This window comes from Balaenoptera musculus, chromosome 15, assembly GCF_009873245.2.
Source record: "Balaenoptera musculus isolate JJ_BM4_2016_0621 chromosome 15, mBalMus1.pri.v3, whole genome shotgun sequence".
Lineage (NCBI taxonomy): Eukaryota > Metazoa > Chordata > Mammalia > Artiodactyla > Balaenopteridae > Balaenoptera > Balaenoptera musculus.
Window position 1 is genome coordinate 87,934,273 of NC_045799.1, and position 11,166 is coordinate 87,945,438.

The 11,166-nt window shown below is 58.5% G+C and overlaps 1 protein-coding gene and 1 long non-coding RNA gene across 2 annotated transcripts; both read left to right on the forward strand.

The window, feature by feature from the left end:
• The first annotated feature begins 1,523 nt into the window (after window positions 1-1,523).
• Window positions 1,524-2,182, forward strand: LOC118881868. Its single transcript, XR_005016622.1, has 3 exons — window positions 1,524-1,643; window positions 1,741-1,795; window positions 1,883-2,182. It is a non-coding gene; the product is annotated as an uncharacterized LOC118881868 (long non-coding RNA).
• A 4,551-nt stretch (window positions 2,183-6,733) lies between these two features.
• Window positions 6,734-11,166, forward strand: LOC118881760 (cytochrome c oxidase assembly protein COX19). Its single transcript, XM_036826961.1, has 3 exons — window positions 6,734-6,868; window positions 7,529-7,640; window positions 10,584-11,166. Exons 1-3 carry the CDS (start codon window positions 6,787-6,789, stop codon window positions 10,666-10,668), a joined length of 279 nt encoding a protein of 92 aa, XP_036682856.1. The 5' UTR covers window positions 6,734-6,786; the 3' UTR covers window positions 10,669-11,166.

Genomic DNA, 11,166 nt, shown 5'->3' on the forward strand with positions numbered 1-11,166 from the left:
TGCGTGCACCAGGCTCGGCCAGGAGCTAGGGCTACAGAAACTGGTGACACGGGGATCCTAAAAGGGCCCTCCCCGTGTGGCAGCGACTTCGCCACGGGAAGTGCCTTGGGTGTCGGAGCTGGAGAGGTGGGTCACAGGAGGAAGGGCCTTCTCGTGAGGGAACAGCCTGTGCAGAGCCTGGAGGTCTGAGCCGGAAGGGGCGCTGGGAAGGCCCGGGTCATGGCCACGGGAGCCCCGCCCGGGCGGCCGAGCGGGAAGGACACTCGTGGTGGGAGGGCAGTGTGGCCGAGGCGCTGGGGACGGACGCAGGGTCCCTGTGGGGGGCCTCCCCCTCCAGGTCGGCGAGGTCGGGCCCCGGGGAGCTGGCGGCCCCCGCAGTCGGACGGTGCCGCTGGGGAGGACGTGTCGGGACCGGTCCCGGCAGAGCGGCGTCTGTCCTGCACGGCTCCAGCCCCCGACAGCCTGGCGGGGTCACCCCGAAGCAGGCTCAGCTGGGAGGCGTCCCGTCCAGCGCGGGGTGCGCAGCGGGGGAAGGTCACGGGCGGGGCGGAGCAGGGAGGTCGGCAGTGAGGCCCCAGGACGTGAGTGTGTCGGGTCCCAGCGAAGGGATTCGGTAGAAGATGGCCTGGGGCTGCTGGCCATCGCCCTCCGACCACAGGGCAGGAGATTATCCTGGGGGAACCACAGGGCCCCCGGGGAGTACGGAGGCCGGCGGGGCCGGGGAGCTGGCTCGGGCCTCTGGCCTCTGGAACCCGGCGGGGGGCTGGGTGGGGACTTGTGTTTTTAGGCTTCAAGAGTGAGTATTCGAGAGACAGAGGCCACAGCCGATGATCTATGACCTGTGACCTAGCCTTGGAGGAGGGGAGCCAAGGTAAGGGGGAATGGATGGGGGAGGGGCAAGGTTCTAGAAGAGTCTGGGAGAGGGGAGGTGGATGGCTCTCAAAGGGTCCCGTCCGAGCTTTCCGGGGCCCGTCCCCTGGGGGGCCCGCGCTGCTCTGTCTGCAGCGTCCCCGGGCCCCGAGCCCAGCAGTCGCCACAGGCGGCGCCGGCAGGGCCTGCGGGCATCTCTCCCGGCACCACTAGCCCCCTGCCGCCTTTCCTCAGCTCACCTAGCGCCTTCCCCCCGCCCCGCACCCTGAAATAACAGCAACGACAATAATAAAATCCCTTCCTCACGCTCCACTCCTTTCGCAGACAAACTCCTAGAAAGAGCTGCTGCACCCACCGGCCCCCCTCGCCCCCGCCCCGCACCCTGAAATAACAGCAACGACAATAATAAAATCCCTCCCTCACGCTCCACTCCTTTCGCAGACAAACTCCTAGAAAGAGCTGCTGCACCCACCGGCCCCCCTCGCCCCCGCCCCGGCCCCCGGAAAGGGTCCTGCCAGCCTCCCAGCGGCCTGTGTCACAGGCTGCGCCTGCGTGAGGTCCCGGGGCCGCAGCCGACTGGGCGTTCAGACAGCAGGAACGTGTCCTCAGTTGCGCGGTGGGCGTGGGCAGGGCTGGCTCCTCGCAGGCTCGGGGCGAGGCGGGGTCCTCGTCTCCCAGCTCCAGAGGGCTGCTGGCGCCCCTCGGCCGGCCCTCATCCAGGATGGCCTCGTCTGGAGACCCTTCCCTTTGTGACACCTGCCAAGGCCAGGCGGGTACGTCTCTTGTGGGGCCACCAGTGAAGCCACTACCACATCCCACACAGACTCTTTGATGAATGTAGGTATTAGTTTGGATATTTGTCCATTCCAGTAGGCGACAGACACACCAGCAAAGAGTCCGGAAGTCCACCAAGTCCCTCAGCAAGGTGAGCACCTCCCCGACGTACCACTTCCTTGTGCATCCTTCAGAGATGCACCCTGTTGTGTACACGCTTTTTTTTTTTTTTTACAAGTTTATTCACGTACGGTAAACGGCGCATGTAAAAGCGTACAGTTGGATGAGCTGAGATGCGTAGACACCCAGGGAACCTTTGCCACATTCAGGACAGTGAACGTCTCCATCAACCAAAGTCTCTGCATTTTATTTTTATGGTAACGATGTGGCCAGGACCAAGCAGGGGCCTCCTTCCCACTGCGTAACTGCTGCCTCGTTGCTGGGTTGGGCCTGCCTGTCCGTCGGTCCGTCTCAGGCCCTTACGAAACTCCTGCTAAAAATGCCTGTGTGGGACTTCCCTGGTGGCGCAGTGGTTACGAATCTGCCTGCCAACGCAGGGGACACGGGTTCGAGCCCTGGGCCGTGAAGATCCCACATGCTGTGGAGCAACTAAGCCCGTGCGCCACAGCTACTGAGCCTGCGCTCTAAAGCCCGCGAGCCACAACTACTGAGCCCACAAGCCACAACTACTGAAGCCCGCGCGCCTAGAGCCTGTGCTCCGCAACAGGAGAAGCCACCGCAATGAGAAGCCCGCGCACAGCAACGAAGAGTAGCCCCCGCTCGCCGTGACTAGAGAAAGCCGGCGCACAGCAGCAAAGACCCAACACAGCCAAAAGTAAATAAATAAATAAATTTATAAGAAATAAAATAAAAAGGCCTGTGTGCCCGTCCCTGTGCACAGCTGCACGGTCACTGTAAGATGACTTCCTGGCAGCGCGCCCCGAGCCAAGGGGTTGCTCCTCGTCAGATCTGGCCACGTTCCCGCCCGGGGAAGTGGCTGCACCCCCGGCGCCCCACACCCCAGGCGAGGCCCCTCCTGCCCCCGCGTCTGCAGGGCGCCAGGGGGAGCCGCCACCTCCGGGTGTCCCTGGTCTCCGCCGCGCCTTCATTTCCTGCCCCCCGATAGCTGACACCAAATGCTGGGGGGTCTCCTGAGCGCTGCTCCAGGCCAGCCGGTCCCTTTTCTCGGCAACAAGAATGACTTTTCAAGCTCGTGACCCCTGAACTTTGAGGTGGCGCCCACACCCTGGGGTCCAGAAGGACCCCCCCCAGCCCCCTGTGTGGGGCCTGCCTCTGCAAAGCATGCACCTGAACCCAAGGGTTCTGTGCCCGGTGGGACTCTTCATAGGGAAAAAACCGCAAACTGGCTGGAGCAGGGCACTGGGTCGAAGGGCGTCCCCCCAACATTCACATCCACCCAGAACCTCAGAATAGGACCTTGTTTGGAGGGAGGGTCTTTAGAGAGGTCATCCTGCCCCTCGCGCAGTGACAGAGGCAGAGGTGCAGGCCACGGCCACAAGCCAAGGCACGTGGGAGCCCCAGAAGCTGAAGGGGCAGGAAGGACCCCCCCCTCCGCCGGAGCGCCATTGGGAGATGGCCCTGCGACACCAGCCTCCGGAGCTGACAGGGTGTGAGTTGGCGGTGTTTTCAGCCCCCTAGGCTGTGGTCCCGTTAGGGCAGCCCCAGGACACCGTGGAAGCAGAGTTCAGAAAATTATCCCACTCACAGAAACGAGGCAAATGGGTGATGTGTGTCCCTTCACGGGGTCACTGTCTAACCAGCCTGCCGGGTGTCGCTCGGCCCGGGAGGGTTGCTTTCTCTGACTTGCCGTTTATTATCGACCAGGCCCAGGTGCCGCGAAGCTGGAGGTTACCTTGCGGAAAATAGGAAAAGTGCGGGTAACTTTCCCCCATAAACATGCAGATGACTTATGTCTGGCGGAGACGATAACCAAGGTTGTGGCTTTATTGTCCTGTTAAGACATTAACCTGACATCAACGTTAGACATTAACTCCTAAGCCCAGCTCAGCAGTCTCGTTCCCGAGCTCCTTCTCCTCTGACTGCACGTGGATCCGTCAGGGTTTGACATTCTTCTTTGAACCAGCCTTGCCATCTAGACTCGTTCCCTTGTTAACGGGTGAGATAAAATTCTGACATGTGCTCAGTATATATTTGGCTGAAAGCCTTTTGAAAATTACACTTTGACAGCAGAATTTGTTAGAGTGGAAAGATCAGCTATCTCTTAGTTTCAGGCAAGGGTTGATCCAGGGACCAGATGATGTTGTTAGGATTTGGATGAATTCTCCTTGCTCTTGGGTCTGCTGGCTGTGCTCTGGGGCGGGTAACGGTGGCCAGACGACAGCCGGCCGCCCAGGCTCGCGTCCCCCTAGCCGCAGTCCAGTGCACAGTTCCACCGGCTCTGTCCTGGTGCTCAGGCAGGAGCCTGGGGATTGTTCTGGTCAGACCGGATTGGCCAGGCCCCTCTGGCCAGGGGTCGCCAGGCTCCGACTGGGGCTCAGGTCACACCTGGCCTTGACACCCGAGGTGCAGGGTGTTCCCTAGAGGGGTCTGGAGTTGCACACACCTGGCTCCACACTCAGCCCCTCCATCCACTTGTTAGCTGAGGCAGACGGCATGTTGCAATGACAGCGCCCAGCCCGTAAGCTCTTTGTATAATTTGTCCTCCGCCCGTGGAGAGCAGGGGCCCTGCCCTTGAATTTGAGTGGGAGCTTGTGACCACGGCGGAGGCAATGCTATGTGACTTCTTTTAAAAAATAAATTAATTTTATTTATTTATTTATTTATTTATTTATTTATTTTTGGCTGCGTTGGGTCTTTGTTGCTGCGCACGGGCTTTCTCTAGTTGCGGCGAGCGGGGGCTACTCTTCGTTGCGGTGCACGGGCTTCTCATTTCGGTGGCATCTCTTGACCTCAAGCCAAGGGACTTGACCTCTCTGTGTCTCTACGTGTGACATGAGGATAATAATACCTGCCCAACTATGTTCATTCTACAAAAATATTTTTTTATTTTTATAGATTGATTGATTGGCCGCACCACATAGCCTGTGGGATCTTAGTTTCCCTACCGGGGATCGAAACTGCGCCCCCTGCAGTGGAAGCGCGGAGTCTTAACCACTGGACCGCCAGGGAATTCCCTCTTCAAAAAATATTAACAGAACACCTACTGTGTTCTGGGCACTGTTCCCGGCCCTGTGACCCCACATGAAACAGCCCGGCGCGTAAGAGGGGTTCCAAAAACATTAGCTCCTTCCCCGATTTTCAAATCTGTGCACTGCTAAACATCTCCTGCAAAGCAATAACCGTTTGTCAGGTACAGACATGTCAGTTAAAAGCTGGCCGTCACCTCCAGGTCCCTGGGCCTCTGGTGCTTCACTGGTCCCTCAGGGCCGCCAGACGGAGAGGTGCGGGCAGCCCTGGTGGCGATGGGCTGTCCCTTTTACTGCTGAGTGGTGCGATCTAGTCAAGTGGAAAAGTGCTACCTGCTGGGTAATAAAAGCTTCCATTGTTCACCAGCCCTGGAAACATGTTAATGAATAACCCAGTGTGCGGACCCTGGCCCCAGCGGTGTGAACGGTTGTTAATACGGCAGGAACAGGTACACTCTTCCTTTTGCAGTTTTAAGTGGGCCCAGAGCCCCAGGTCGACCAAGGCCCAGACAACGGGATGGGCTCTCCCTGCAGACCCTGCTGTCGGCCCACAGACATTTGGTGGAGCTCTGTGCTGGCTCTGGACAAACAGAGAATCCAGCCTCAGGCACAGAGATCCGGTGTTGTGCACCATGGGTGGCGGGGGTAGGGGTGGGGGCCTTCAAGTGGGTGGAGGCAAGTGGATGCCTTCTGGAGGAGGGGGCACCCAAGTCAGCCCTGGAAGGGGGCAGGCCTGTGCAGGAGGGGCTGCTGGGACTAGTTGGCAAGCTCCTGACATTACAAGGGGCAGGGCCTGGGGGGAAGAAAGCTTGTCCAGAGGGGCCAGTGGTGACTCTGTGATGCTAAGGCCCCTCTGTGCTTACGTCCGGGGCCTGGCACATGGCGGGTGCCAGTGACTGTTAAGCGGGTGGGTGGGGATTGAGCTCAGGGCAGAATCACAGACAACAGGGTGTGCTGGGCGGGCAGCCGCCCACTTTCCCCGTCACCCAGATGAAAACCAGAGGCTCTGCCCAGGGTGCAGGGCTGGGAGGAGCTCTGCTGGGGAGAGCTGGGGTCCCCACTGAGCCCTTTCCCTGTTGTTACTGTTGCCATAACAACAATAATAAATGACCACCAGGGGCTTTCCTGTTTATGATGCATTTTTACTCTTTTATCTGTTGAATTGTGTCCCCAAATTCATATGTTGAAGTCCTAGCTCCCCCTACCTTAGAATGTGACCTTTTCGGGAACAGGGTCCTTGCCGATGTAATTAGTTAAAGTGAGGTCATCGGGGTGGGCCCTAATCCAATACAAGTGCGTCCTCATAAAAGGAGGAGATTTGGACACTGACACGCAGGGAGAGGCCACGTGATGAGGCAGAGATAGGGTGATGCGTCCACAAGCCAGCAACCCACCAGCAGAGATGGGAGAGGCCAGGAACGGACGCCCCAATCTCAGACGACTGGCCCCCAGAACTGTGAGAGAATTTCTGTTGTTCTAAGCCACCCAGAGTGTGCACTTTGTTATGGCAGCCGCAGGAAGCTAACGCTCCTTCCTTCTCACCAGGCAATCGCCAGGATTAGGCCCTGGTGCCCAGGGGGTAGAAGCCCCTGCAGACTGTCGGGGATACAGAGACCCACAGGCACAGCCTGCAGGACGGTGCAAGTCTGCTGTGTGTCCTTGGGCAAGTTGCTGAACCTCTCGTAACTTCCATTTCCTCATCGTGAGGAGATGATGGCTGGACCCTCTGCCGCTGGGTTCCCCTTAGGGTCGTAGGGTCCCGCAGAGCAATTGGCGGAGGATCCGGGCCTTTTAGAGCCCGGGGGTGGGGCCCTGGTGGCGAGGGCGGGCCCTATAGGGCGAGGGGCGGGGCCAAGCGACCAGGGGCTGCTCGCCGCTCGACGTGATCGGCGCTCCCGCGGAGGCCTGCTCGGCGCTCGGCCGGCCGTCCTGCGTACGGCGCGCGTCGCTCTTGGAGACTCCGGGCGCCGCCATCATGTCGACGGCCATGAACTTCGGGTCCAAGAGCTTCCAGCCGCGGCCCCCGGACAAGGGCAGCTTCCCGCTGGATCACTTCGGTGAGCGGGGGCGGTCGGGGCTCCCCGGCCGGACCGGCGCAGCCCTGGGCCGGCTCGTTGGAGCCGCGCGGCCGGGGCGGCACTGCGTCTGCTCGCGGTGCGGGCGGGCCCGCTGAGGCTGGGTTCGGCCCGGCCGGGTCCGGTCCCGGCTCAGGGCCTCCCGTCGCGGCCTGAGGGTGGGAGCCGGACGGGGCTGGGCCCTCGGAACCGGGGAGAGGACGCGGAGTCCCGGCCTCCAGTCTGGGGCCGACGTTGCGTCGACAGAGTCCTTCGCGGGTGTGAGGCCCACGGGGTTAAACGGGTGTCTCTCGCGAGAGCGATGGACGCTCCCGATCGCCGCAGACTGCGTGGAAAGCAAGGCTTCGGAGATAGGTTTATGGATGGATATTTTGTGTGCCAGCATTTTACTGGGACATATTAGACCCACGCGGCAACGTCGGGAGAACCCTGCGTGAGCTCCCTGGCGCCGCCGCCTGGCTGCCCTCTTTCTCCTGTACTTGCTTTCCCACTTGGTACGTTTGCTTCTTCCAGTCTGTTTCCAGCGTGTTTCGGGAGGAAACCAGTTTTCAAAGGGGGAGGAGGGGGGCTGCCAGTAAGGCTGCCGGGCGGGCCTGTCATGTTTTCACTTTAAAAAGGACACACTTTTCTGTTTCGTTCCAGGTGAATGTAAAAGCTTTAAAGAGAAATTCATGAAGTGTCTCCGGGACAATAATTTTGAAAATGCTTTGTGCAGAAATGAGTCAAAAGAATATTTAGAGTGCAGGATGGAGAGGTAAGTACCCGCCAACAGTTATTTATGACTTCTCCCCCCTCCCGCGTCTCTGGCTAAAATGTTTATTCCAAGAGGTCGTTAACTGGGGGCCTCACTCAGGCCTCAGTTCAGCTTGTGTTTCGGAGCTGTAGGGCTGCTTGCCCGTGAGGTTGAGGCTTTTCAGAGATTCAGTTGTACTCCAAGTTGTTTAGCAATCATGGGAACCTTTTCTCCAGTGATAGCATTGGACATGATTGCCTTCCTCCGAGGATTTTCTTTCCAAATTTGGGTGCTACTGACATGTCATTCAGCTTTCAGAATCGCACATCATAAAAATGCTGACTGAGTCAAAAGATTTGAAGATTTGTGGGTACGCAGCTTATTCCTTTAAATATTTTTCTTGGAACATAGAAGTACGTGCTCTGTTGTTTTGTTCCACGTCGGCTCAGAGCTGTTTGCAGTGTGACAGGCGAGACAGTGGGCCCTGTGAGGAACGATGAACGACGAGTGATTCTTCCTGTCTTAATCAGAATTTACCGGACGTCACCTTTAAAGAAAACAAGAACGCTCCTAACTGATCTGTTGAGATTTTCCTTAAAACAAGTACTATTGTAAACCTTCACGGGGATAGTGTGTAACGTATAGTTACATCGTTGGGTGGGAACTTTTATTTCTGCCTTTTGAGCCCTTCGTTAGTTCACTAAGGAGTCGAGTCATCAGAGGCCTTGTCTGAAGACAGGTTGAGATAAATCAATGCACTCTGAGCCCTATTTTCGTTTTCCCGTAACAAACTCAGACACTCCCCTCCAGGCAAGATCTGCTGTGCTTCTCAGGCCCCGGTGTGTTGAGGGCTGTCGGGGACACTGGGGACGTTGAGGGGGCCGGGCCCTCACGTGGCCTCCTGCGTCGCGCAGGCTTGCGGAGCTGGCGTCTGGCGGCGGGCCGGCCCGAAGCAGCTCTGCCGTCCCCGAGCGGCGCATCGGTCGGATCTTCCCGTTCCAGTCACTCTCTTTCAAACTGATGCATCTTCAAAACACCTGAACTCCGTGAGTTCCTTCTTGGTGTGGCCGCGCCTCCGAGACCGAGTTTGGAGCTGGTCTCCGCCCCGTGTGAGGGTGTGAGCAGGTCGCCCGCCTCCCCGAAGCTCGGGTCACCGTCCCTGGGTCAGTCGTCCCTGGGCCAGCACGGGGCCCAGCAGCTCCTGCGTGAGGTTGCTCGGAGGGTTTGGCTGGTTGGGTCCCAGAGCAGCTCCTGCTGCCCGACCAGGGCTTCCAGGCAGGGCCAGCACAAGGGCCCTCTTCTCCCCATTTGCCCCTGGGAGGGAGCTGCCCGCGTCTCCATGTGGTGGTCCCTCGCCCAGCGCAGCTTTTGGGCACCAGCCTCCCTGGGCCGCTGAGGGCGTGGGGGGCAGGGACGCGGCCGGCCGCGCTGGGGGTCCCACGATTCAAGTGGCTTCCCTGGTTGGTCAGGCGACGTTGGGACGCATGTACGGGGATGTACGTGTCTCTGACTTGGCCAGTTATTTTGACTGGAGATTTTCAGTTTGTTTTCAGTGAAAATCCTCAAACATACAAAAGCAGAGGATCGTCTGGATCTCCATAACCATCACCCAGATTCAGGGTTAAGATTTTTCCCATTTTGCCCTTACTCATCACCCTTTTTAAAAGCCTCTTTTCTCCTCCTCTTTTTTCCTTTCTGCTGACATCCCAGACCTTATTTTGCCCCTACCTACCTCACGTGTGTCTTTTTAAAAACCAGACCGCAGTAGAGTTTGCAAGTCGCCTCACGAGGACTCGGGCCCTGTCAGCCTGAAGTGGACGTGTCTGCGACTTAGATGGGGGCACGCTTTCTCACGGCAGCAACTGTTAAAGTTGGGGTTGCACTGTTGGCAGAGACCCAGCAAACACACGTCTGATCCACGACCTCAGGTCCGGTTCCCGCCCGAGGCCGGGCCTCCTGACCGGGTGCCAGAGGGTAGAGCAGACGGTCCCGGGAAAGCCCTCTGCCCGACCCAGGGTGCGGCCAGTGAACACTGGTTACTGTCATCAGGTGCGGGCAGGTTCCCTCTGGAGGCGCTGTCTCCTGGCCTTTTCCAGCTCCCAGCAACGCCATGTCCTCGGCCCGAGGCCCCTTTCTCCACCCTCACGGTCCACAGTGCTGCATCTGTCCCATCCTCTCTCCTCTTTACATTTTTTCTCTCTGACAAGAGCCAGTAAAGGTTCTCTAATTTTAAGGATTCATGGGATTAGGTTGGGTCCACCTGGATAATCCACGGTGGTCTCATCTCCAGATCGGCTGATTGACAACGTTATTTTCATCTTCAGCCTTAACTCCCCTCCCGTGTAAGGTCACACTCACAGGCTGTAGGGATTAGGGTGTCATCTGGGGGTCGTGGTCCTGCCGACCGCAGTGAAGTCTGAGGAGTCAGTTTGAAGAGCTGTCGGCCAGTTGTACTCTTTTGGCAAAGACGTGCGAAGGTTTATCGTTGTTTGCCTGTTTTGGGTTTAGGGAGTGTCTTGTGCATCCCATCACTGTGCAGTTGGTTTAATCTGCTGCCGGGTTAGATTGTGCCGCCTGGGGTTTGCGATTCGGGGGACATCGTCTTAAGGACTGTTGCTGGGCCACTGGGTTTCGTGGGCGTGGCAGTCGGGGGCTGGGGTGGAGGGACTGCACCCCGGAGCCGCCAGGCTCTCCTTCACCCCTGCACCTCGACCCGCTCCGCCTCTGGTCTCCTGCTGGCTGTCTAGGCGGCCGGCCCCACGAGTTCCGGGGCCACGTGACGAGGGAAGTGTGGCCAGGAGCACAGCGGGGCTCCTCTGTCCCGCCCTCGGGGGTGCAGGTCTAAGGGTACCGCTCGGGGTCTGTTCCCAGGGCGGAGCGGTTGGGGCTGAGATGGTGGCGGGTGCCCAGGGCCTACCTCGTCCTTCTCCCGGCCACCCTGACAGCTCTCACTTCTCCTTTCAGGCAACTGATGGCACGAGAACCCCTGGAAAAACTGGGATTTGGAGATTTGATAGATGGAAGGTCAGAGATAAAGACGGAACCGTGATGGGAAGAAGCCCGCAGGGCTGTGTGGGGTTGTCCGACAACCTGCCGCCCCAGCAGCTTGATTGTAGGTACCGTGGCTCAGGAAGGGGCTTTGGTGATGCCGCGAGGTGCCGCTTGAAATCAACAGACACCCTTCCTGATGGATGCGCCTCGTGGCTGGGAGATGGCTCGTCTTCTGAAGCTTCCAAAAGGATTCTGGAAAACCACTGTCCCTTTTAGATCCCATTTTCCCCCAGGAGCGTTAGGTTTTATCTTTAAGTTCAGGCGTGCGATGGGGCTCCCGGGAGGTGAGGTGCCGGATGACGTCCGCCTAGTGAGTGGGCGCCGCGGGTCCCTGTGAGATGCTGGAGTCACATCACGGGTTCTGCGCGCCTTTTCGGTGCAAAAGTGATAAATGTTCACGAATTGTGGTCTGTTATGTAGACAGAGATTGTCAGGAAAACGTTTCCTAGCAAATGGTTTTCTCTTTGTACTCATAAATATATGTGTCTTTTCTTTC

Coding starts and splice junctions, on each gene's coding strand:
- LOC118881760 (XM_036826961.1), top strand. CDS start 6,787: ATGTCGACGGCCATGAACTTCGGGTCCAAGAGCTTCCAGCCGCGGCCC. Junction 6,869..7,528: donor CTTCCCGCTGGATCACTTCG/GTGAGCGGGGGC, acceptor GTTTCGTTCCAG/GTGAATGTAAAAGCTTTAAA. Junction 7,641..10,583: donor TTAGAGTGCAGGATGGAGAG/GTAAGTACCCGC, acceptor TTCTCCTTTCAG/GCAACTGATGGCACGAGAAC.